The 26,598-nt window shown below is 40.9% G+C and overlaps 1 protein-coding gene across 2 annotated transcripts in view; it reads left to right on the top strand.

The window, feature by feature from the left end:
• Positions 1-265: 265 nt before the first annotated feature.
• TMC5 (transmembrane channel like 5) overlaps positions 266-26,598 on the top strand; it is a 68,713-nt gene continuing 42,380 nt past the window's right edge. The window contains exons 1-4 of one of the 2 annotated variants that reach the window (XM_090276950.1): positions 266-360; positions 17,450-17,664; positions 23,330-24,169; positions 25,881-26,038. In XM_090276950.1, coding sequence (XP_090133076.1) covers positions 23,403-24,169; positions 25,881-26,038 — 925 coding nt within the window. In that variant the 5' untranslated portion in view covers positions 266-360; positions 17,450-17,664; positions 23,330-23,402. Of the gene's footprint in view, positions 410-17,449; positions 17,665-23,329; positions 24,170-25,880; positions 26,039-26,598 lie in introns of both variants that reach the window. The other variant, XM_090276949.1, reaches the window with a different exon arrangement.

Below are 26,598 nucleotides of genomic sequence, written 5' to 3'. Positions count from 1 at the left end.
GTTCATTGGAGCCACCGTTTCCAGTGCTTCATAACCACATGTGGCTAGTGGCCAACGTTTCTGAGCGCGCAGCGCTATCCCTTGAGCCCTCTGGGTCCTTTGGGAGCCCACAGTCCCTAAGCCTGTGCGCGGCATCTCGTGGGCGCTTGGTAAGGTTTGCTGGGTGGAAGGAAAGAGTAAATGCAGACCCGGGGCCGGGAGTACGCCAGCAGGTGTACACGCCCAGCACTCGCAGGAACCGGGCTCAGTTCCAAGAAGAAAGCGATCAGCCCTCCAGGCAGGACGCGCAACCCAGGTCGGAGTCGCTGACGTGCTGCGCTGGCAAGCGGAAAGGCGCTGGGACGCGACAGCGGGTGGGAGGTGAGGCGGTGTGCCAGATCCCAGGGCCAGGACTGGGACGTCTTCCCAGGTATTCGTCCAGACCCGCGGCTTACGGAGCCCCCTCCGCGCCTCGGAGAGGAGGCTCAAGGGGGGTGTCCCAAACGCGCAACTGCTGCAGGGTGGCCAGGGGTGGCAGCTGTGGCCAGGGAGCGGGAGTGAGCGGAGGTGGGGTACGAGAAATGGGGGGGCCGAACCCCCTAGGGGTGGGAATCCGGGAATCGGGAGATCGGGCGGTGGCTCCAACTCCGGCCGGCCGAGCGCTAACCCTCTGCGTTAGCAAAGTTTCAGAGGAGGGCACGCCATCGGCCACCCCCATTCAGCCTGCCCCGCAGCTGCAGGGAGGGAAAAATAATCGTACCCATTAATCTGCCGTTTACTGAAAGGTGCCGGACCAGGTGAACTTTCCGCGGCGCCTTGGTTCACTGCGCGGGCTTTAGAATCGCGCTATTAGGCACTGTGCGCCTCTGGACAAGTTACTTATCCTCTCTGGGCTACAGTTTACATTTTTTCTTTTTCTTTCTTCCTTTTTTTTTTTTTTTTTAAGGCTAAAAACAGGATGTCCCGCATAGAATTTCTGTGTGCTGGGGACCCAGGAAGCACTTCCTAAAGGGTAGATATTATTTCCCCTGGGGTAATCTTCTGAGATAGGGCCTCCTGGTGCCATTTTACCCATGAGGAGATGCAGGCTCAGACAGATTTAATAACTTGGCCACAACAACAAGATAGAAACAGCAGGATTTGAACCCAGAAGGTTGAACTCCAGAGTCAGTGTTAACATCTAGTCCAGGTTCCACTATTTCTTAGAAGGAATGGGAGAGAGCAGTAAACTGATTCTGAGACTCCTTCTGTCTGTGAAATGGGTGCAAAAACAGTGCCTAACCAATGGGTTATTGTAAGGATTAACCGAGCTAACACATAAATGCCTACCTCCTAGAGTGTGCATGCCACAGGGTAGGATTTTTTTCTTTTCTGGTTTGTTTGCAGATACATCTCCACTTCCGGCACAAAGTAAATGCTTAGTAAATACTTGTTGAATGAATAAGGAATGCATATTACTTTTTATCCTTACAATAATCCCTATTAGTCCCATACAACTGATGAGTAAACTGAAGTTCAGAGAGGTTAGGTAACTTGCAAGATGTTACACAGGTGGTTGGTAGAAAAGTCAACATTTGAACCCAGGTCTGTTTGATCATAAAGTCTGTGTGGTCTTGATGTCCAATTCAGGTTCCATCACATTCTGGTAGGATGAATGTGGCAAGTTTTTTAATTCTTCTGTTCCTCAGTTTCCTTATCTGTAAACTGGAGACAAAGATAAAGCACTCAGCACAGTGCTGGCATTTAGCAGGTACTCAATAAACACTGGCTACAGTGATTGCTGTCTGCCCACTCCAAGAGTAGACAGGTTGGCCCAGAAGGCATGTCTGTTCAGAAGAGGCAGAAAGGAGAGTGGAGGTCAGAGGGGGAGGGGGAGGAGATGATAAAGTTGCTTTCCTGCTTTCTGTGTAGTCCACAGAACCAGGCCCCACTTGCTCTCTGGAACACTCCTGAGAAGCCCCCCTTGCTCAGTGCAAAGTGAGGGGTGTCACCTGGTGTCCTGCTCTTCATCTAGTGTGCAAGGAGGCTGTCATGAGGACCTGCTACCCTTTTGTTGTACAAACAAGGCACAAAGTCTTCTCCACATCAGCTCTTGGCAGGTGAGGCTTTTGGGAGGAGTATTTCAGGTGGCAAAGTGGTTATGCAGAGGTTATCCCAGCTAGACCCGGGTTAAAATACCATCTCTAAGGACTTCTGAGCTCTGGGACTTTGGCAAATTACTTTCAGAGCCTCAGTTTCCTGATCTGTTGAGTGGGCACAATAATAGGGCTTCACAGGGTTGTTGGAAGGCTAATCTGAACTCAGGTCTAGACAGCATTGAGCACAGTGTCTAGAACACAATACATGGCAACTATTGTTGCTTGTTTTATTGGATGCTTGATGCTTCTTTCTATTCCTGGCTTTAGGATCTCCTGCTACGCAGGTATGGGCACTTGGTGGGAGGGATCCTATAGGACCTTTTAATATTATTTGAGTCACTAACATGTGTTCTGCTCACTCTGGGCCAGCACTGTGCTAAGCCCCAGCCCTAGTGATCTATGGAACATGGGCTCCAGAGCCAGGCTGCCCAAGTTCTAATCCTGCCTCTGCCAATTTTTAGCTGCATGACCTGGGCCAAGTTACTTAACCTGTGTTTCAAATCTGTAAAATGGGATGATTATAATGTACCTAACTAATAGGGATGCTGTAAGGATATTAATATGTTTCTATCTCACATCAGTGTTTCTCTCCCTCTCCATCCCTTCCACTCTTTAATATGGTCATGGGCCCTGACTGATGTGGTTAAATTGGTTGGGCATTATCTGCAAAGCAAAAGGTCACTAGTTCAATTCCCGGTCAGGGCACATGCCTGGGCTGTAGGTTTGGTGCCTGGTTGGGGCGCCTATGAGAGGCAACCAATCGCTGATATTTGTCCCTCTCACATTCGTGCTTCTCTCCCTCTCTTTCTCTCTCCCTTTCCCTCTCTCTAAAACTAAGTAAACTCTTTTTTTTTTTTTAAAATATCAATGAGAATGTCCTCAGGTGAGGATTTAAAAAAAAGAATCTATCTTTTCTTCTCTTGCAACCACTGGTTGTTTCCCATTCCACTGCCACCATCGCAATTCATGCCCCCTCTTTCCACACCCAGATTCCTTTGTCTGCTCCTATCTGGATCTGTTTCCTGTGCTGGGGCTGCCAACATCTTCTGCTGCCTGAAAATTCTCTCTCCTCTTCACTTCCAGAACTCTAGCAGCTCCCCAGTGACCTGGGAACTAGTTCTTTTTTTTTTTTTTTTCCTCTTCAGCTACGACAGAAGAGATCATTTGTTGTCCATATTACATTCAGCCACAACTGAAACCAAATAGTTCAGAATGTCACAGGTCCAGGGCAAAGGACCAAAAGAGACTTTTTGTATGAGCAAGATGTGTCTCTCAAAAAGTGGTCACCACAATCAGATGGCGATGTATGTTCTAGATGCACTGAAAAGTTCTAGACAGCAAGCATACAGTCCAATGATTTGTACCGGTGTCCCTGGCCTCTGGCTTCCCTTACTTCAGCTCCTGTGACTTCTGTGGGTGCACAAGCTAGCAGTTTACTTGGACCTTTGTCTCATCTTTCTTCTTTCACACTTCAGCCTACACATTCGCTTCTTCCTCTGCTTAGTTCTCATGGTGCGGAGGTTTCCAAGAAGATGGCACTAAGGGTGAGGGAAACTAGTTCTTTTTCTTTTACTCTTCCTATTGTTTTATCTGATTAAAAATATAAGGCATGTACAGTTACTTTAAAATTTTATGTCTTATAGGCCTTGGTGGGGTAGCTTTGGCAAAAATGAGATAATGCTACCCAAACTGAGCAATTCACAGCAAAAACTTTTTTCAAAATTTAATTTACTTTTGAATGCTACATTTCCACATGCTATAAACTCCAAAAGATGGCTAAGCAAATATTGAAAAATCTCTCCCTTCCTATATGTCCTCAGCTGCCCAGTTTCCCACTCCAGAAACTTCCTCTCTTGCCAATTTACAGTTCACCTGCAGACAAAGGAAGAAACATATAGCTATAGTTTGTGGGCCTAATATGTGTCAGAAACCACAATATGTAAAAAGTGGGGAGCCCTGATTGGTGTGGCTCAGTGAGTGGGGCATCACCTTGTAAACCAAAAAATCTCCAGTTTGATTCCCAGTCAGGGCACATGCCTGGGTTGCGGGCCAGATCCCCAGCTGGGAGTGTGCAAGAGGCAACCAATCAATGCTTCTCTTCCCTTCCTCTCTCTCTAAAAATAAATAAATAAATAAAAATAAGTGGGGAAACTTATTTTTAAAAATAAGAGAGGGAGAAACACTTCCATCTTTCTTTCCATCTGAATAGCCTCCTTCCCAGAGATAACCATGCATGGCAGATTATCCGTTGACTGGAGTTCTCTCTGGGAACTTGAGTTTTAGGTAGTTGTTAATAACCTGAGCATTAAAATGGTTGAACCTTTCTCAAAGATCAACCTGTTTTGCTCTTACCAACACATTGTCTCCATTTTGCAGAAGCGTAGAGTCATCTCAGAGCAGTACAGTTGTAAAGTGCCACTCAGGACATGATTCAAGTCAACCTGCCTTGGAATGTGGGCTGGTTCTATGCTGCCTGTCCTTTTATTACTGGAAGGGTTGCCATCACAATTGTGAAAATAAACCTCCAAGGTCTGAATGTCGCCCCAGGGGCTGAATCTGCAGGACAAAGTGGCCAGTGCATGAGGGTGTCTTGTGAATTGTCTGTTTCCACTCCACCTCACTTTCTGGGTGGGTGGGGAGGTGGATACAACCAATGCGACTTACTTCCTTATGGTATCCAAGAACTAAAATAGTTTCTAGAAAGGACTTTGTTCTTTTTACTGCACTGATACCAAAAGAACATTAACGAGAGGGAGGGGCTGCGGTTCACAGAGAAAGAAATATACAATCTGGTCCCTGAGTTAGGGCTTCTTCTCTTCAAACCCAGGACACAGAGGCGGTGGAGCAGCCATGATGTTGGGGTTGGAGCACTGATCTGTGTTTAATGGGTGAGACCCAGTTATTCATTGACCAGCAAAGGGAAATGTGATAACCAGGGGGACAGAAATTGATCACAAGCTGGTACACATCCCCTTCCTGGAAGCCCAGCAGCATGACTAAGATTAAACAGGGCTGTGTATAAGGCAGAAAAAGATGGGTCAGTAAAAAAGAGGACCCACTATCTTTACACAGTGAAGAGGAAGTGCCTGCATGTTCCCAGAGTTAAAAGAAGGTGCTTTGAAGGGGTGGTGGGGACACAGAAATAATGAGGAGCCCTTGGGAATGTTTCATGGGAGGAGAACAGAAGTCAGAGTCTGTCCTATAGCTTACCGATAGCCAGATGCCAAGTATAGAAAAGCACGCAATAAATATCTGTTAGAGGAAAGAATGATTATGGGGAAGTGGGAGGCAAGGAAGCATATGTTGGCTGTAAGAGAAAGCTCTAGGACTGTCTGTGTGAATTGGAATCTGGGCTTCCCTGAGTCCTAACTGGGAGACTCTGGGTGAGTTACTGTACTTTTCTAGCCTCAGTTTGCTTGTCTGTAGAATGGGCAGTATGGTGAGAGTACCCACCTCCACGGGTGGATGTTAGGGCTAATAAGAAAATATGGTGCACTATGAGCACTCAGTAAATCTTCCCTTTAAATCCTTCTCCTCTTCCTTCTTGTATTTGTCTTCTTTCTTTGATAACAACCAATGTTGATGATGATGATCAAAGTTAGAGAGGTAGGGGGTTTGAATCCCAGTCTACCACTGTTTAGCTGTGTGACCTTGGACAAATTACTTAACCTTTCTGGAACTCATTGTAATCATTATAAAATGGGGATAATATATCCCCTCTGTAAGGTTGCTTGAGGGTTCAATTGCTAAATGCATGAGAAGGGTATAGCACAGTGTCTGTGCTCAAGTTGTGGTTAAATGGTCTGCCAGGATGCAGAATCATCAGGTTCAAAGTTTAAACATCCATCAGTGAATCCCTTGATGTTTGCCACGAGTTCACAGAATGGAGTGGTGGGAGATAGGACTATTTTACAGCTTGGGTTATTTCCAACCACCTAAGGGTCAATGTTACAGTTAAACCCCTGTTGAGGGCATGCAAATCATCAAGTAGGGTCATTTCTAGGAAGGACACTCCTTAATAATAGAGAAAGAAATAAGGAATTGGGTGAGAATTCTGTATTTCTGTTCCGTTTCCCATGGCATTTGAATTTGGGTAGGTATCACTTAAAAGAAGAGAAGAAAGTCCTATTTCTATAATTCATAAGAAGAATCAGAGGCCCATAGTTACTGTTCCCAACCTTCCCTGTATTGGCTTCCCCAATAAATGCAAACTCGTGGCTTTTCAAGGGAGAGGCAGAATTTTCCCCTGTGGTAGAGACAGAGAATTGTTTTATAAATTGTGCAATCAAAGGAACAGTCATAGGCGGTAGTCTCCAGGAACATGGTTTTACTTGCCACAAAAACTGTCATTCTTGGGGTGGGACAATGGTACTTGACAGCATGAGACTCACAGAACACCTGGATTTCGGGGTCCTGCCTGCCAGTCAGCATGGAGCTAAGTCGAATTAGAGCAAAAGGACAAGTCAGTAATCTTGACCCAGTCTTTATTGAAAATGTTGATATTTGGTTTTTCATGGAATTTTGCATTATTTTCTACTTTTAAAAATGTTGCTTTAAAATATTATTTATCTTGATTACTGGGATTTTTGGTACCCTTCAAATTTGCGTCCTAGGCCAGCAACTCACTCCTTTACCCTACTGTTCACTCTGATGCAAATAGCACTGCATCTAGAAATTTCCCAAGTTTAACATCATACTCATCATAAGCAAAAAGATGACCAACATCAAAATATGAATGTGAACAAATGAGTAGAAAAAGAGCAAATTCATTTTCCTGTTAGGAAGGGGCATTTATGATACTGTATTCCAAACTAAACTCCAATATGCTGCTTCAAAACCACTGCACTGACGTGATCACTAAGGACTGGAATTGCCCCTAACCTCCACCAGGCACTTCCTTGCATTTTTAAGTCCCTACTTAATTTTTGTATTTTTTATTTGGACTTGTGGACATCACATATTTTATTTTCAAAGAGTCATAAGAGATATATACATGTCAAAAAAACATTTCAAATTATACAAAAGGGTAAACAAGAAACTTAAGTGCTTCTTTCATCCGTTCCCTACCCCCAAATCTCACACTGCAGAGGGAACCACCCTTAACCATTTCTGGTTTTAGTTCTTTTCACTGGTCATCACCAGAAATATAAAGGATTTCTTGCTTTGTCATATGTCCATAGTGTGTGTTGATTCTGCTGTATGAAAGGTTGGGTATTTCACTTACACTTTATTCCCTCTCCTTTCTCTTCCCTTCTTCTCCTGTGCATTCCTTCTCTCCCAGTTTTGTTTATTATTTATACTTTTAAAATGTGTTCCTTTTTTAGCTATAAATCAGGGTTTCTCAACCTTTGCACTTTTGCTGTATTAGGTGGGATACTTCTTTGCTGTGGGGGCTGCCCTGGGCATGGTAGGATGTTAAGCAGCGCCCCTGGCCTCTACCCCGACTAAATGCCAGTAGCACATACATACACACATCCCAGTTGTGACAACCAACAAGTTGCGTAATTTTGCCAAATGTCCCCTGGAGGCAAAATTACCCCCAATTGAGAACCACTGCCAGTGATGATATACTTACAGTTCCATGATCTTTGAACAGTATTTTCTGACTCACCACTTAGGATGAGGAAATCATCTCAACATTTTTCTCTGGTAATTCTTCTTCCATCTGTTTACTACTCCTGGAAAGTGAGCCATATGTTTACCTATTGTGGTTTATAAACATGTATATCCTGTCTTATAAACTACAATTACGTGTTTCTTGCATTGTCTTTGAATGGACTATAAAATTTAAAAATTAATACACATGACTACAAGGCTATAGTTATGTGCATATTGTGGAAGGTGGATCATAGAAAAGGACATCTAAGACTAGTCTTTTACACACACCAAAAACATCCTTGCATATAAAATTAAGAAAATGTATGCGTTCCCAAAAATATTATTTTCTAGAAAAAAAATTCACTACTCTGCTACTCTTCAGGGCCATGATGATCACTGCTCTATTACTAGAAGCCTAAAATAATGACTGACATATGGTACTCAAAAATATTTATGAAGTAAAAAAGAGACATGTAATTGTTACTAAACCTGAGCCCCTGAAGGAAACTGATTCTAAAACCCCTGTGAATTCGGTTTTCTTTTCATGAGCTTCCTTAATTGTTCAGTCAGGTTACAGTTTAGTTATTTCATATTCAGATTATAACTTTCTTACCCAGCTTTGGGGAGATGGCTTAGAGTCTCTACGTTTCTTTAATTTTTTCTCCTTGAGAGAGAAAACACACACAACTTTGACCACATTTCGGAATTCATGCAGGTTCTTACTCATCCTCTTTGTAAGATGGTACAGTTTGCGCCAACTACTTTCAGGGCTGTTGCAATTTCTTTCCAATGCCTCTTTGTCTTGCTTCATCTTATGCTCAAGCAAATTTTAAATGAACAAGTTCGAGTGATAAACTTTCTTACACTTCGCCTATGTGTACACATCTCTATTTTAGTTCTCCTCACACTTGCTTTTGTAGTTTGGCCAGGCACAGGATTTTAGATTGAGTCATTTTTCTTCAGAACTTTGAGGGTTTGGAGATGACCTCCCAGTACCTGAGGGTAAAAGCCCAGACTCCTCTTTAGATGAGGTTAAGTTCTTTACTACATGGTGCCCATTCTAAAATCAAAGGGCACCCTAAGGGTACCAGAATGGAAGATTAAATATGCCAATGAGGATAATGAAGATTTTTTATGAAGATTAAATACGCAAATTATTGCCTCTCAGCCTGCGCAGGCAATCCTTACCTGCTTGCCCTGAGCTTGGCACCTTCCTGGCATTGAGTTGGGTGGAATGTTCCACCTCTGCTTCTCATGCCCTGGTGCCTGTTCCAATCTACAGCTTCCTCCATCCTGGCTTATCCATCCATTCATCCACTCACTTTCTGTATTTTGGAAATTCATTTTCACCTCTATCCAATGGTTGCCTCCCTCTTGTCTTGTTCTTTACATTATTATGGATTTATTCCTGTTCATACGTCTTACTGTAACTTCATTGAGACTTCAGGAGGAAGGAAAGTTCTGTGCAGTCTGCCATGTTGAATCAGATTGCAGTTTCCTTTGTTACATTCTGAACATAATATAATATTTAGCATGTTGTTTCTTCCTCCTGAACCACCTCAAGAAATTTGTTGTGTGACCAATCAAGGACAAATTGAATTTGTCATGTGGCTTAGTGAAGCCATGCAGGACTTGGAGTTCTGTAGACCTGGGTTCTAGCCCTGGGTATGGACAAGCCATTTAACTTTTGGCAAGTTGCTTTATGTCTTGGGAAACTATAAAGCACAATGATGCCACTTTTGGAATCGGTTTACCTGGTTTTATATCCAAGCTCCTCTTCTTACTGGCTGTGTTTCCTGGCCAAGTTACTTAGTCTCTCTGTGCCTCAGTATCCTCAGTATTACAAGGGCAGTAATAGCACCTTTTGTAAGGATTTAATGGGTAACACCTGTCAAGTTCTCATAACACTGTCTGGCACATACATGTTAGTTGCTTTGTTATCATTGGTTTCTGATTTTGTTTTTCTATCTTTAAATCAGGAACAATAATACTTAGGTTGTGTTACATAATGTTTATTTAAATAAGCAGTAAGAGGGCTATTATATTATGGGGATCTGAATTAGTCTGATTAAGAATTAAGCTTCTACAGAATGATAATTGACAGAGGCAAGAGAGGTTGGGGGGCTGGGTGAAAAAGTGAAGGGAGTAAGAAGTACAAATTGAGAGTTACAGAAAAGTCACAGAGAAAAAAATTACAACATAGGGAACAAAGGCAATAATACTGTAATAGCTATGTATCAGTAGGCCTTCTGTAAAGTACGTGATTGTCTAACACAAAGCTGTTCATCTGAAACTAATACAGAATAATATTGAATGTAAACTTTAATTGAAAAAATTTTTAGACAAAATAAAATGAACCTTTAGCTTTAGAAGAAGAAAAAAAACAGAATTAAACTTCTGAGTCCCAGAGGAGAATGCAGAAGGAAGTCCATTTCCTCCTAACAGAGGGAAACCAAACACAAACCCAGAACTACCGGGTAAGGCTCAACCTGGCTTTACTAACCCCCATCCTGTCTTTCTGATAGAGAAAGGTGAGAATCCCTAGCCACAGAGGACATTAACGTTTATGATTTTTTCACTGCTCCTGGCAGGATTTTGAGCACATGGACGGTGGAAAAGGGTCACAGAGGATTTCCGTAGCCTGCAGGTCTCCAGGAAGCAGCCCTTCCTTGGTTCTGAACTTGGAGCTATGCTCTATCTTTGACAAATTCAGAGAGGTGTTAAAGATTTATTAACACCAATGGAGACTTTACCTATTTGTTAATTCAAAATGTTAAATGAGAATTATAAAGGAAAGAACTATTGCTGGGAGATTCCTTGTTATTTTCTACCAGAGAAATGATCCTTTCAAGAATCCCTAAACTTATCTGAAACCCTCATTTTATAAATGGGATGTATTTGTGCCAAATACGGACCCAGGCCTGAGAAGTACAGGCCCTCCCCATCTCCCCTTCCCCATGGTAGTCCTGCTGATGCTAGTGTAGGTTTATTTCCCTTCTCACTGGCTGAGGCTGGCCGCCATCAAGATGGACTCCAGATGATGGATGAGATGAATGAGAACTTTGTGGGACAACATTCATTCATTCACTCAACAATATTAATTGAGTGCTTTCTATATGGCAGGCATGATGTTAGATACTGTGGATAAAGTGAGCAACAGAGAATAACCCCTGAGCTTTCAGGCTAGTGGAGGACAAATACTGAACAATACTAGCACCAACTTAGTATATAATTATGATACAAACCATGTCCTATGGGAAAAGGGCAGGATGCTACAAAACAGATGTTCAAGAACTATTTGGGTGTGGAGGGGAAAGGATGCCTCTTTGTGAAAGAAGAGTTAGTCACACAAAGAATGAAGAAAAAAGCGTTCTAGGCAAAGGGAACATCATGTGCAAAGGCCAAGACCCAGGAAAACAGCCCACTGTGTTTAGGGGAGGGGCTGGCAAACTACGCCATGCACTTCAAATGTGGCCAATGAACTAAGAATGGATTTTATATTTTTAAATTGTTGACAAAAGAATAATAATTTGTAACACATGGAAGTTATGATGTTCAAATTTTGGTGTCCATAAACTGGAACACAAACACGCCCATTCAGTTATGTCCTCTAAGGCTATCAGCTGTCTTTGTCAAGTTCAGGTGGGGTTGGAAATAAATGTGTTCTGAGCTGTTGGTTTTTCAATTTCCTTCTATTGCTGTGATGGATGTTATGTTTAACATTTCAATGGCGGTTTTATTGTGTTTGTTTTGAGGCTTTAAGTACACTGCACAATTCAAAAACTCAATACATTTTGATTACAGCTAATTTTGATTTATTTTAAAGCCTCCACAGCTTATTTGGAGATTGGTTAAAAAGCATTCACACAGTCAGCTTATTCCAGCCTTTTCTCTCCCCTTTTACCCACAGTGCTTTAGTGTTTTACTGTTTTTAAAAACTGGCTTTTACTTTAAAATGACTGGGATTAGGAAAAAAATTTTTTCTCATTTTTGTCTTTACTATTCTTATTTTTTAATTGTGGTAAAATACACATAACATTAAATTTATCATCTTAATCATATTTAAGTATATATTATTGATTATGTTGTTACAGTAGTCCCAATTTCTTTTTCTTTTGCTCCCCTCTGCCCAGTACCGCCCTTCCCTCCAGCAATCCTACCCCCATTAGTTCATGTTATTGGGTCATTCATGTAAGTCCTTTGGCTTCACCCTTTCCTGTATTATTCTTAATTTCCCCTTGTCTATTTAGTACCAACCAATTATGCTTCTTGATCCCTGCACCATTTCCTCATTTCTCCCCCTCCCCCCTCCCAGCCGATAACCCTGCAAATGATCTCCACAGCTATGATTCTGTTCCTGTTCTGATTGTTTGCTTAGTTTTTGTTTTTATTTTTTAGATTCAATTGTTGATATTGTAAGTTTGTTTTCATTTTAATGTTCAAAGTGTTGATCTTTTTTTTTTCTTAAATAACTCCCTTTAACATTTCATATAATAATGGCATGGTGATGATGAACTCCTTTAGCTTTACCTTGTCTGGGAAGCACTTTATCTGCTCTTCCATTCTAAATGATAGCTTTGCTGGACAGAGTAGTCTTGGTTGTAGGTCCTCGCTTTTCATCACATTGAATACTTCTTGCCAGTCCCTTCTTGCTTGCAAAGTGTCTTTTGAGAAATCAGCTAATAGTCTTATAGGCACCCCTTTGTAGGTAACTCTCTGCTTTTTTCTTGCTGCTTTTAAGGTTCCCTCTTTATCTTGAACCTTTGGCGTTTTAATGATAATGTGTCTTGGTGTGGTCTAGCTTGTTTGGGACTCTCTGTGCTTCCTGGACTTGTATGTCTATTTCCTTTGCCAAATTTGGGAAGTTTTCCTTTATTATTTTTTCAGATAAGCTTTCAATTTCTTGTTCTTCCTCTTCTCCTTCTGGCACCCCTATGATTTGGATGTTGGCACGTTTAAAGTTGTCCCAGAGGTACCTAAGCCTCTCCTCATTTTTTTCAATTCTTGATTCCTCATTCTGTACTGGTTGACTGTTTTTTTCTTCCTTATGTTCCAAATCATTGATTTGAATCCCGGTTTCCTTCCCTTCACCATTGGTTTTGTGTGGATTCTCCTTTGTTTCATTTAGCATAGCCTTCACTTCTTCCCTTAAGCATTTGCCATACTTAAGCAAATCTCTCAAGTCTGTGAGTATCTTTATCACCAGTGTTTTGAACTTTGCATCTGTTAGGTTGGCTATCTCTTCATTTATTAGGTTGGCTTTCTCTTCATCGCTTAGTTCTCCCACTGGAACCTTGATCCATTCCCTCTTTTGGGCCATACTTCTCTGTCTCCTCATCCTGACAGGCTCCTGTGTTTGTTTGCCTCTGTGTTTTAGGTAGAGCCGTCCCTCCTGTTATGTTGTAAGGGGCGGAGTCTTAGGTTTTCTCATCAGTACAGGGCAAACCGTTTCACCACGTTGTGGTGCTGTATGTGGGGGAGGGGTCTGAGAGGGAACAATGTTGCTTGCTCAGCACTCGCCCCTTTTTCAGGCAGTTCTTCCACTTTGTATGGGCCTAGCGCCTCTCTAGCTGTTGCCCTGGTCATTGTTCCCAGAGTGGGTGGGTCTGCGGATGTTCTAGGGCTGCGGGAACCCTCTAAACAAGTGAACTCTGCTGAGAGACAGGCAGTTTCTGCCTTGCCCCAATCCCCACTGGTTTGCACAGTCAGAAGTAGTGAGGCTTTATTGTCCCTGGCACTGGAACTGTCAGCTGCGCAGTCTGGTCAGCTTCTGGGAGTGTTCTCCAGGTGTATTTCTCGACTTTTTTAAATGTTTAACTGTGCTTTCTGCCAGCCTGTCACTGCCAACGCTGCTGCCACCACTGCCACCACTGACACCACCACACTGCATCCTTTCTTCCCCAGCTCCGCCCTTCCTACCTGTCTGGACTAGTATTTCTTCTTTATATCTTGGTTTGTTGGACTTTCAGTTTTCTGGAAATTCTGGTTGTCTCTAGTTTTGAGGTAGTTGTATTCCTTAGTTGTGGAGGAAGATGCAGAATGTCTGTCTAGGTCTCCATCTTGGCCGGAAATCTTAACCATTTTTAAGTCTATAGTTCAGTACTGTTAAGTACATTCACATTGTTAATGTAATCAATCTCTAGAACTTTTTCATCTTGCAAAACTGAAACTTTATACCCATTGAACAACTAAGAACTCCCTGCTTTTTATTTCTATAAGCTTGACTACTCTAGATAACTCATACAACTGGGGTCACACAATATTTTTCTTAATCTGACTGGCTTTTTTCACTTAGCATTATGACCTTAAGGATTATCCATGTTGTATCCTGTGTCAGAATTTCATTCCTTTTTTAAGGCTGAAAGATTCCATTGTGTGGCTATACCAATTTTGTTTATTCATTCATCCATGGATGAACACTTGGGTTTCTTACACTTTTTGTTTTTTTTATGAATAATGTTGCTGTGGATATGGGTGTACATATATCTCTTTGAGGCCCTGCTTTTAATTCTTTTGGCTATATACCCAGAAGTGGGATTGCTGGATAATGTGGTAATTCTATTTTTAATATTTTGAGGAAACATCATACTGTTTTCCATAGCAGCTACACTATTTTACATTCCCTCCAATGGTGCACAGGGTGGCAATTTGTCCACATCTTTACCAACACTTGTTATTTTCTTTTTTTTTTTTTAAATAGTGGCCATTCTAATGGATATGCAATGATCTCTTGTTATGGTTTTGATTTGAATTTCTTAATAATTAGTGATGTTGAGCATCATTTCATATACTTACAGGCCATTTGATTATCTCCTTTGGATAAATGTCTATTCAAGTCCTTTGCCCATTTTTAAATTTGGTTATTTGTGTGTTTTTTTTGTAGTTGAGTTATAGGCTGTTCTTCCCCCATTGAATGGTTTGGGCACCCTTATAGAAAATCATTTGACTCTATAGAAGAGTCTGGGACCTCTTTCTATTCCATTGGTCTGTTTGTCTGTTGTTATGTCAATTCTTGCATCTTTTTACTCAGCTTTGTTTATTGTTTTTCTTTCTGCAAAGAAGCGTCTTTTCTTCTTGGATCAAAATTGTGTTGTTTCTATGATCTATCTTTAATAGGGATAAAAAACTCTGCCCCCATTTCCCCTTTTCCTTGAGAAATCTTCATTGGTTGTTCAAAAGATGTAAGTAATTAAGTAAATTAAAAAGTGAGGAAGTCAGTCTAAGTGGGAGATGGTCAAATGTAATTAAGAAACTTACATTAAAATCCTTGTCCCTGCTTACTATCTGTGAGAATTTGGAGACATTTCAGAGTCCTAAGCCTCCACTTCCTGATTCATCTAATGGGAACATGAGGAGTCCCTTATGCTGAATCAAGTGAAGATTCTGGGAGACTATGTTTGTATATTGCTCTGCTCTCTGCTTCGCTCAGATTAATCAGTAAAATTTGTGCCTCAGAAGTACACATTTTCTTACTCTGTCCATTTCACTTCCTAACTTAGATCTCACTTTCACCCCAAATGTCTACCCCTTTCTTTTTAATGAGAAAATCTCCCCTCTGCTTCCTTTGCTTTTTTTCCTATATATATATTGTTTTACAGCATTGACTTTGAGAGTTGGAAAAACACTTAGATCTCCAATGTTAAGCTTAGTTTAACTTGGTGATTCTCAAATGCAGGGGTGGGGGTAGGATGGAAGGAGTGGTGATTTTGTCACTCGAAGACATTTGGCAATGTCTGGACATGTCTAGCTGCCACAACTTTAGGAAGATGCTATCGCACTGATAGGCAGAGGCCAGGGCTGCTGTTGAACATCCTACAAGGCACAGGACAGTTCCCAGAGCAAACAATTACCTTGCCCAAAATGTCAATAGTGCTGAGAAGGAGAAAGCCTGGTTTAATCTTGCCAGCCTTGTTTTTCTGTATTAGTGTCTTGAACTTGCCTTTTTGTAAGTTGCATTTGATACTGACGAGGTATAATCCAGAGAAAAGGAAAAAGATCAATTTTTTGAATATTCCTGGTTGTCCTTCTGGGGTGACAATGTGAAAATGAATAAGTCACTTATCTATAGTTGTTAGGAATTAGTACAGCTAGTTGGGACCCATCTCCATTGGAAACACTGAAACCAAACAACTTGGCAAAACCATTTCCAGGTCTCTCCTTGGAGAAATTTTTTCGTGAGCACAAGAAGATGCAGCTGGGATTCACACTGATAATTTTAATAGTGAAAAATGGGAAACAGCCTAAATATCCATCAGTAGAAGAAAGAATAAATATAATATAGTTTAGTCATATAATGAACAGTATACAGCCATTAAAATGAACAAACTTCTAGACTGAAGGTATTATACTACAACTTCTAGCTGTAGTTACTAAAACTACTAACATGATCTCAAAACTGTTAGAAACGCTCACAATAAAAACTGGGACACAGGACAAAGCGAGGCGTTTATTCACAAGTCTGAAGAGTCAGGCGCATCCTCAGCCGGGATAATGTGCCCGCCAAGTAAACAAAGATGGCTGATTTTATAGTCTTAGCTTCCCCACTCTAAAGCTTCCCCGCCCTGAAATTGCCCTGAAAGTGATTAGCTTCCTGCCCTCAATGTGATTAGCTTCCCCGCCCTAACACAATTAGCTCCCCCACCCCTCTCCTTCTTCCTCGTTTCTCTATTACTGGTTACTCCGGAGTTACAATCTACTATGATCATCTAAATGCCCCTATTGTGATTTGTAAATATGCTAATGTTGTTAACTTCCTTCTCAGAGACCCTCTAATTACATTTGCCCTTTGTTACTAATGACTTTCTACTGGTTTGGGAGTCACTATGTCCTTGTTTCTTACAAAACCGATTTTATGTTAAAAAGACACGTTGCAGAAAATATGTAAGGTATGAGATAGATATATGTATCTATGTAGCTACAGATACATCGTTTATGTGTATTGTCACTTTGACGTATGTATATGGCTTCACTAGTTTCCTAGCGCTGCTGTAACAAGGTACCACAGACTGGGTGGCTTAAATAACCAAAATTCATTGTCTCACAGTTCTGGAAGCTGAAACTCTGAGCACAAGGTGTTGACCAGGTAATGGCCGCTCTAACACCTGAGGCCCCAGACATTCCTTGTCTTGTGGTAGGAAAACTCCTATCTTCACATGGTATCTCCCAATATCTCTTCATATAGTCCTCCCTCTGTGCACATCTGTGTCCAAATTTCCCTTTTTGATAAGGACATCAGTCATATTGGATTAGTGCTCACCCTACTAACCTCATTTTAACTTGATTACCTCTGTAAATACTCTATTTTAAAATAAGGTCACATTCTGAGATGCCAGGGGTTAGGACTTAAACATAATATTTTTCAACCCCTGACACTGATCAAAGTATAAACAATATGACCTGGAAAGTCGCACACAAAATTCACAACAGTGCTGGTTTCTGGACAGCGAAGAAGGGCGATGCTGGTGGGAACTGGATTGGGGAGAGGCATAAAGAGCTTCTGCTTTACCAGCGATATTTTATTTCGTTGGTAAAATAAACGCAAATCTTGAGTTAATATGAAAAAGATTATTTTTTCTTTTGTTCTCTACACTTTACTCAAGTTTAATTTTTTTAATGTTACTAAGAGAAAAGAAAACAAGGCATGTGAGCCAGCATTTCTTACTTGCGTGTGCACCTCACTGAGCTATATAGTATGAAATAAACTTTTATACACATCAAAGTTTTCTGTTTTTCAGGATATATGGCTCTGCCTACAATCAGCAATTTGGAAGATTCACACTTCTGACCAGTGTAGGAGATTATAACCTTTCACAAGTCATCGGCATCCAGCTCCTATCAACAGCCAGCCTGAGAGAGGCCCTGAGCGCAGCTGACACCAGGGCTCCCAACAACATCTGCAGACCAAGCTTGCATCCGTTTGGGGCAAAGTGAGAAAACTACAGAGAGAGGAGTAAGTTTTTATGAAGCTAAATCTATTCAATTAAATGGCTTCCCTTCCTTTTGAGATTGGAGCCCTCTTGTTTTAAAAAACAAGTCCATAAAATGTTTTATAAAATAACAGTGATGGTAGGTTGTTAGCTGCCATTGCTTTTAATGTCTGTATTTAGCAAAATAAAATGTTTCTTCTCCCCCATTTTAAAAATTTGATTGGTCTTTTAAATTGAATGGATGGTGGCTCATTGGAACTAGATAAAAATTTCTATAGAATTACTTTGATAATTTTGATTGTGCGTTTTAAATATGTATGTGTCATATATCATTTACAGGATTGTAGCTAGCATAAGCAATGTTAATTTCACTTAGGTTGAAAGGTTCACCTTGCCACCTGTTGGCATGACAAAGTTCACCTGTTTAGAAAAAAAATAAGAGGTACACCTGATACTAGAATTTGTGGCTTTGCTTTGCCTCTCGTGGGGTGTTGTTTTGCATTTGGTGATCAGGTTTGTTGCTATACAAACCCTTGCTTACTCCTTCCTTGTCTTTCAGGTAATAAATGACCTCAATTCGCAAAATTAACCTTTGCACAGTTCACAACTGCGTGGCCATGATATTCTGGCCTGGGCCTGGGGCAGGAGAAACAAAAAGGAGATTAGAGAGAAGAACCATGACCAGCCATCTTGGGCTGGTACATGTCAGTCGAAAGCATGCTTTTTTGATAACGACATAATATTTCATTATGCAGATGTGCTGACAGATTTGGCCCATCCCCTGTGGATGGACTTTTGGATTGTTTCCAGTTTTTTTGTTATTATATACAAAGCTTGACCTAACAACCCCTAAAGACTCTGAATCTCTGTGTTTTGTGAGGTCACTTTGGCAGCTGCAGGAAAGAGTTCGTGGGTGGCTTGCCTTGGTTTATGTTGCTTTAATATTGGCAAAGCTGTGAAGCAGGGGAGATCCAGTTAAATATCCTTAATGTGATCTCATCATGGTTACTTAATGTTATCAATAGGTTCTGCGACTTCAAGTGAAATGATGTGTAACAAAGCCAGTTTTACCACAGACTAATTGATATAAACAAGAATTAATTTTCTACAGTGTTATAATGAAACAACATTGAGCACAATGTTACTCAAAGACCTGTTGTAATTTAATCTTGAATATTCCTGGACTAGCTGAATGACAAATGCAAGGTTATTATGATCACCCATTCAAACTAGGAGCCTTGAAGATCAAATAGGGCATCCACAATTAACAGTCTTAGAAAGCGTATAGTTGCTTGGGAGTGTGACTGAAAACCTTTGAAACAATGAAGTGGGAAACCCTAAATGGGATGATAAAGGAGGACTCAAATAGACGTTCATTGGCCCTTTTAGGAAGGTGCTAGAGCAGTAAAATTTGGAGAGAGAAAGACTGATAGTATCCCCTTTGTGCTTTTTCCAAGGCACAAAGAAGAATTATCCCTTTGAAAGGACAGGATATTTGTTCCCCTAACAGTGAATAGGAATCTATGAGTAAAGTTCTTAGAAGACCACACCCACTTCATTTGACCATTGATACAGGACTATTTCCTTATAGTTATTTCCTCCTCCCTCTTCTTTCCCAATCCTTTTTTGTGGGCTTAGCTTATTATTTGTTTAGGAATTTGTCCCAGTGCACGTGATAGTAGTTAGAGCACCATTTGGGCTTGGACTGTGAAAAAGACATGCAGTACACAAGCTCCTGTCTAATGACATTAGTAGAACAGAGAACTGTATCAATAAACTTGAAAGTAATTGCTGGTTGATCACATATGATATCTATCTATTTATCCACCCATCCATCCACCTACTTCCTACTTATCTACCATATTTCTATCTATCTACCTATCATCTATCTTCATATATATGTGTGTTTGTGTGTATTATATGAATATACTTGTATATGTGAATAAATATATATGAATAGATTTATAAAAGATTCTAAACAAAGATGACCTTGTATAGGTCAGGCTAGGCTAAGCTCTGGCACACCAAGAAACAAGTTCAAAATCTCAATGGTTTAACAAATAAAAGTTTATTTCATGCTCATAAAAGCAATTTGGGTTCATGGAGGCAGAGGTGAGCTGTGCTCCATGGAGTCATGCAGGAACCAGGCCGATGATTGACACCCTACCTGAAATGGCACTGGTTGCCTCAGCAGAGAAAATGGATGTCAGTGGGTTGTGTTTTGGCTCTTAAATGCTTTGGTTTGGAAGTGTCACAGTCACTTATGCTCACAGCCCATTGACCAGAAATAGCCATGTGCCACTGGCTTACTGCAAGGTGGCTGCGCATCTCCTTGCAGTGGCCTGAAGGGGACTCCAGAGTCTCCTCCCCACTCTGCTCCTGGTTTTATTGTGTGGTTATCTGATCCCTTTGGGAGGGTTCCCGTGACATATTCTTTTCAAAAATGTATTCTGGGAAGAGGTATGGCCCTCTTACAAAACTGATATATTTCCTCTTATTCACAAGTAATATTTTCACCACTTAATATTTTCAGTCTGGGCTAATAAGCTCACAGCAAAATTTAGTTAAGAGTCCCTATGACAAGCTAGGAATTTTGCAGAATTGCTCCTTCCTTTACTTCATTATGAAACATTTCCTATTTCTTTAATCATGACCTGGTTGAGTGCATGGCTTTTATTGTCTACCAACTCCCTCTCTCTTTTGGAAGTTTCCAGGGATTACATTACACATAAAGTGAAATAGTGGTGAAAAAAGAAGCTTTCATTCAGTGAATGCTTCCTTGGTGCCAGCTCCTTTATGTGCCTTTTCTCAGTCATTCCTTATGACAACCCTATGAGATATTATTTTCAGCACTGGATGGGTAAGGAAACAGACTCAGAGAGGTCAAGTGGCTTGTCCAAATTCACACAGCCAGCAGACAGAAACTAAATCCAGTTCTACCTGATGCCAAGATCTGGGTTCCTAACCACTTTTATTTTACAGCATCACATAGAGAAATGATTTAATTCAGGTAACTGGTATAGTGACCTCCTGGGGAAATAGAAGGTTTTTGTATTATAGCTTCTAGTTTATGTCTTTTTACTTTTCTTTTAAAAATTAGGAAGTAATATATTCACAGAGATGTGCATAGCTCTAAAGTGTACTTGGTGAATTTACACACACACACAAACCCCCAGGTAACTACCACCTAGATCAACATATAGAACATTTCCAGCATGCTAGAGTTTTCCTCGCATCATTTTTCATCTCCTCCGTTTTCCAAAATAATTCTGACTTATATCACCATTTACTAGTTTGCCTGTTCTTGAACTTTGTATAAATATTACACAGTGTGTACTCTTTCACTGTTCGTTATCTGACTCTTTCACTCATCATTACATCTGTGAGATGCATCCATGTTGCTGCATGTAGCAGAAGTTCAGTCTTGGTTCCTGCTGTTAGTGTTTCATCCTAGGAGTATGCCACAATTTATTCATTCATTCTGCTGTTGAATGACATTTGGGTTGTTTTCAGTTTCTGGCACTTATTAAAAAATTACTGTGAACACTCTCATTGCCTTTTGGTGAATGCATTAATTTCTTTTGGGCTGGTTCTATTGTACCTGTTTTTATTTTCTTTAATTTAATAAGTGTCATTTGGCTTGTTAGACGTAATAACTCAGGTTTTTGTAGGACATGGAAGACCAAGACCATAAATGTATTAATATCTAGTCTTACGATAAAAGGAAATGAATAGGTTCAATTTCCATCTTATGAAAAATAATTAATAATAAAGCATAGTATTTAGTCTTCAGAGCACTCACAATTTGTGTAGATGTTTCTGTTTGCAAAACTCAGCATATTCCTTAGAATTCTTCTCTTTCACTTGCAAATTACGGAAACCCATCTCAAAATAACTTAAGTCAAAAAGAGAGTGTAATGAATCAAGTATTCAGTGGTCATTCGCCTTCAAGTATGACTGGATTCAGGTGCTTAAATAATGTCATCGGCATTTGATTTCTATTTCTATTTATTTCTTGGCTCTGTTCTCTTCCCTGTTGGCACCAGAGAGCGTCTCTTTTCCCAACATGTCTGGCCAAACTCCCAGAATTGAATCTTATTGGTTATGACGGGGTTATATACCCTGACCCAATCACTATGGCCAGGAAAAAAAAAATCCTGATTTATTCACATGTCCACACCTGGACTGAGTGAGGGTGTTACTCAAAGAAAAGTTGTTACCATAAAAGAGAGAAATCGATACTGGGCAGAAACAACATTTTAAGAAATGGACTTCCATTATGCTGAGAAATATGGAATTGAGATGGCAAATGACCATTCTAAGACTATAGGTGATGGCAGAAGGTTAATTGTTTTTAGCTCTGATTACTCAACAGAAAGTCTGTTTCATTTGCATAGAGATAAACTTGTCAACATCAGCTGAACTTTGAATATAGTCTACTTTCATTTTTCAAAGGTGTCACCATTCATCCAATGTTTGCTTGCCTGGAGATACTTTTGTCTTTTATTTTTCTTCCTTCTCACCCTTCCCATATCAGTTCAGTCCACAAATCCTATTGATTTTTCTTTTAAATTTCCTCCCCTACTTACTATTTTCTTCACTGTTCCTATTGACACTACATCAGCAGTTTCAGTCTTACAGTCTATCACCAGAGCAACCCTAATGACACAAGAACACGTCTTTCCCAGTTATTCTAGTCAAAGTCTTAGAAGACTGACTTGGGTTAGGTACCCAACCCTGAACCAGACCCTGGGCCCAGGGGCATGGTGGACACTGATTGGCCAGGCCTGGCTCATGTGACCAAAAGTGGGGGAGGGGCGGGTACCCAGAGGAAAATCAGGGCATTGATGCCAAAAGCAGGGGAAATGAATAATAGGCAAGTAAAAGCAACAGATATCCAGCACACCTAGAAATTAAAACTTCAACACTTCTGATTTGAAAATATGCTGTGTCTATAGATTCGAACTCATGGAGCTCACAAAGTCGTGTTTTCAAACTGGAAGAGATGGTACCAGTTTTCTCCTTACCCAAGTCCTTTAGTTACCATTAACCATTCTTCCTTCAGGCACTCATACCAATTTATGCTTGAACCCTAGAACCGCTAGTACAATCAGAGTGCTCAAAAAGTTCTTGTTCTTTCCAGTCTTTTGGTTCATTGTACCCTTCCCTCCCAACCAAGGGATTATATTGGTCAGGATATAAGTTTGGCCACATGTATCAGAGACCCCAGAAACAGTGGTTTATATAGATAAACATTTCTTTTGCTCTTTACATAAGAGCCTACACTGATATATCAGCGCTGTTCTGTGACAACAACAGCCACCCAGGCTTCTTCCCTCAGTTGTGCTGGTATCCCCAGGTTGGGTGCTGCCTTTGTGTGCATGCCCACCATCACACACCATCATTTCCATGTTCCAGCCCATAGGAAGCAAATGCAGAGAATGGGAGGAATACCCCTTCCCTTTAGCCATACCACCTAGAAGTTGTACATATGGCTTCCACTCACATTCCATTAATCACGCTAATGGCCACACCTAGGTGCACAGGAGGCTGGGAAACATAGACTTTATTCTGAGCAGCTGTGTACCCAACTCTGAAAGAAAGGAGGACAAACACTGGCAAATAACCAGCAACCTCTGTAGGGAAGAAAGGAAAATACCTGACCTTTTCTTCCCTTTTGTTTTTCAGATTTAAAAAAAGATCCTGAGTAACGCAAATGCAAGAACACTTGAACATTCCAGGGTAAAGGATCTGTACCAGCATGTCTGCCTACTACAGGAATAACGGGAATGAGGAAGAGCCAGATTACCCTGACTATTCAAGGTCACGGAACCGCATGCCGGGGTATTTGAAAACTCAGGATTATCCAGATTCTCTAGGTCCACTGAACAGCTCAGATTACTCCAAAACCAGGAGCAACCCATACTCTGCAGACTCCAGAACAAGTCCAGACTATCCCAGGTCTCTAGCAGAGCCGAACTATCCTGGATCTCGAAGTAATTCAAATCACCCTGGCACCAGGAGCAATCCATATTTTGTGGACTCCCAAAGAAGTTCAGACCATCCCACATCTCTGGCAAAGCCAGATTATATTGGATCTTGGAGAAATCCATACCATCCAGACTCATTCAAAGAGCCAGACTACTCTGAATCTCAACGAAATCTTGACTTTGCAGGTTTCAGAAGCAGTGGAAATTATGCGGGCTCCAGAGGAGAACCAAATTACCCTGGGGCTCAGGGAAATGCTAACCATCCTCGTCCCAGAGGCAATTCCAATTACTATGAAGACTCTAGAAGGAATCAAGAATTTGCTGGTTCCAGAATCAAATCATACATAGACACTCTGGGAAAGCCTGATTATCCAGGTGCTGAGAATCAACCTAATTCTCCAAACTTTTTAGGGAAACCAGACTATTCTGGCGCTGAGGACTATCAGAACTCGCCAAATTTTTGGGTGGAGCCTGATTACCCAGCTACTGAGGATGGTCATGATTATGGCTCTTCCAAGACTCCGGAAATGACCACGGAGTAAGTGCAGGCATCTCCCTCCGCTGGGGGTGGGGGCTGAGTCAATGAAACTTGGTTGGCATTGTTTGGGTTAGGGACATGTATGATGGCTTTCATGAACCGAAGTTATGGTGAAACTTTCATACTTACCTGTAAATCTCGCCTGGGCCATGAACTCTCAGCCTGAGGCTTCAAGCCTTTACCGAACATAACTTTTCATCACCTTTTGCTTGGATAACATCCTCCCCAGTCCCCACTTGGTATTCATTCTCTGCAAAACATTTAGATCCCCACTGTTTTGACCTGCTACTTTGCAGGTCAAAGACTTCATAGGGTTAAGACTTAATAGTTACGAATCCAAACATTCTAATTAGAAGTATATCAACAGGAATGCATTATAATAAAAATAGTTTGGAGATATAATTCCATGAACTCAATTTAATTCTTTAGTTGGTTATCTTTATGGCAGAGCCATAAAAAAACCTTTAATTTTCCATCAAGTTTTCGTCATTGACGAATTTTACGAGTTGCAGTTCTGGACATTACAGTGCTAGTTTGGGTGACTTAGTTCTACCAAGTCTAATTTTTCCTGGGTTAAATTTTTCAATCTTCAGGCTGCCAACAAAATGTGATTCTTTAGTTGTTTTTTTCTAATTTTAAAAAACTTTTAAATTTAAATTTTACCATGTGAAATTTTAATCAATATGAGTCTCATTTTTTTGTGTGTACTGTTTCTACTAGTAATATGTATAAAATCAACAAAAACTAATGGCTTGTAGTTATCTCAAGGAACAAGGATATGGGATTTGGCGTGTAGCATAGTCAAAATGTCTTCAGGTCTTAAATAGTAGAGTTAACAGAACCAGGTCAAAATGTCTTGGTCTTGTCCCCCCTGCCTGACAGAACATTCTGAAATACACATTTGACCCTGTCACTCCTTTGCTTCTCATCTTCCATGAGTCCCCATAACCGCTGGGGAGAGGCCGCACCTGTGAGAACATTAAAGAATGAGGATGCACTGTGTTAATTGTAAGATGCCAGCCAAAGCCCAGCCCGACTTGACCCCCTTTCTCCTCTCACGTCACTTCTCTACCTTAAGCTTATGTTCAAGGTCGGTGGTTCTTGACCCTGACTGATCCTTAGAATTACCCCATCACCTGGGGAACTTTAAAAACAATACAGATGCCTGGGCCCAACTTTCAGAGCTTCTTATATAATTGGCTGGGTGTAGCCTTGGAATTGGTATATACAAAAAATTGAGAACTGTTGTTCCAGGTTAATTGATTTTCATATCATTGCCTTTGTATATTCAGTACTTTCTGGTCTCACACCTTTATTTATGCTGTTCTTCATCCTGAGAATGCCCTCCTCCTAATTCTTTATGTATGAATTTATCCTTCTAATTCCAGCTTGGATGTAGATTCCCCCCAAACTCCCAGCCAGAATTCTTCTCTCCTTCCTCTGAATTTCTTGGTCTTGTTTTCTGATACTTACCAGTTGCTACTTATATAAGAATGGCTTATGTTTTTTTCTAAGAAGCTCTACCAGATTCTATTGGGAGTTCCTGGAGGGTGGACACCCCATGTCTTTATCTTTATGTCCTCACCCCCAGCCCATGACTAACACATGGTTGGCATTCAGTTGGCATTTGTGAAATGGATGGATGGATGGGTGGGTGACTGTCCTTACCATGCTACTGGATGGATATTCATCCATCATTCTGGGATTTCAGGGTGCTCAGCAGAACATCTTCAATCCATCCCTCATTTCATCATGGGGGTGATGGCCCCTTGGGCTTGCTTGCAAGAGAGAATGAAGATTACCCTGAAAGCATTGAAATGCAATCCATGCAGATGGTGAATCCATATGGCCACACTGACAATGGCTATGGTAAGCATTTGTTAAGATGAGGATCATGTCTTGGGAAGAAATTAAAATTCAATGGGCTTAGGGCAGCAATCATTAAAGATTTGCAGTAATAGAAGAATTGGTTTATCCCTCCCCATTCAGACACCCACCTTACAAGGACTGTGAACTCAGTGTCTAGAAGAGAAGCAGTATCATCAATTATAAGAGCAGGCAATGTAGGGGCTGTGCATACGTGAGGTAGCCAACGTTCAGGTTCGATGCATTGTGGTTATGTAGAAATGAGGATTCATTGTGGCCAGATCCTCAGATTTTTCTAAAGAAACAAGGCATTTTTGTTTTTTTATGTGAACCCCCCCTGATTTTTACATGCTCCAAAATAATAATTTAAAAAAATAAAAACACTGACCTGGACAAACAAAACCACCTGTGGGCTAAATTCAGTTTGTGTGCTGCCCATGGTCAGCTTTAGTTTAGCACGTCCTAAAGGTGTTCACAGACAGTCAGCACCTGTGTATTTGAAATCTACTGTGAGGCAAAGGGAGTGAGAGGTATTTCTCTCCTCAAGTTAAGTGTGACACTGG

This window comes from Furipterus horrens, unplaced genomic scaffold (genome assembly GCF_987537825.1).
Source record: "Furipterus horrens unplaced genomic scaffold, mFurHor1.1.pri manual_scaffold_5, whole genome shotgun sequence".
Lineage (NCBI taxonomy): Eukaryota > Metazoa > Chordata > Mammalia > Chiroptera > Furipteridae > Furipterus > Furipterus horrens.
Note: the sequence above shows the minus strand (reverse complement) of the source record. Positions and strands in the feature narration are given on the sequence as shown.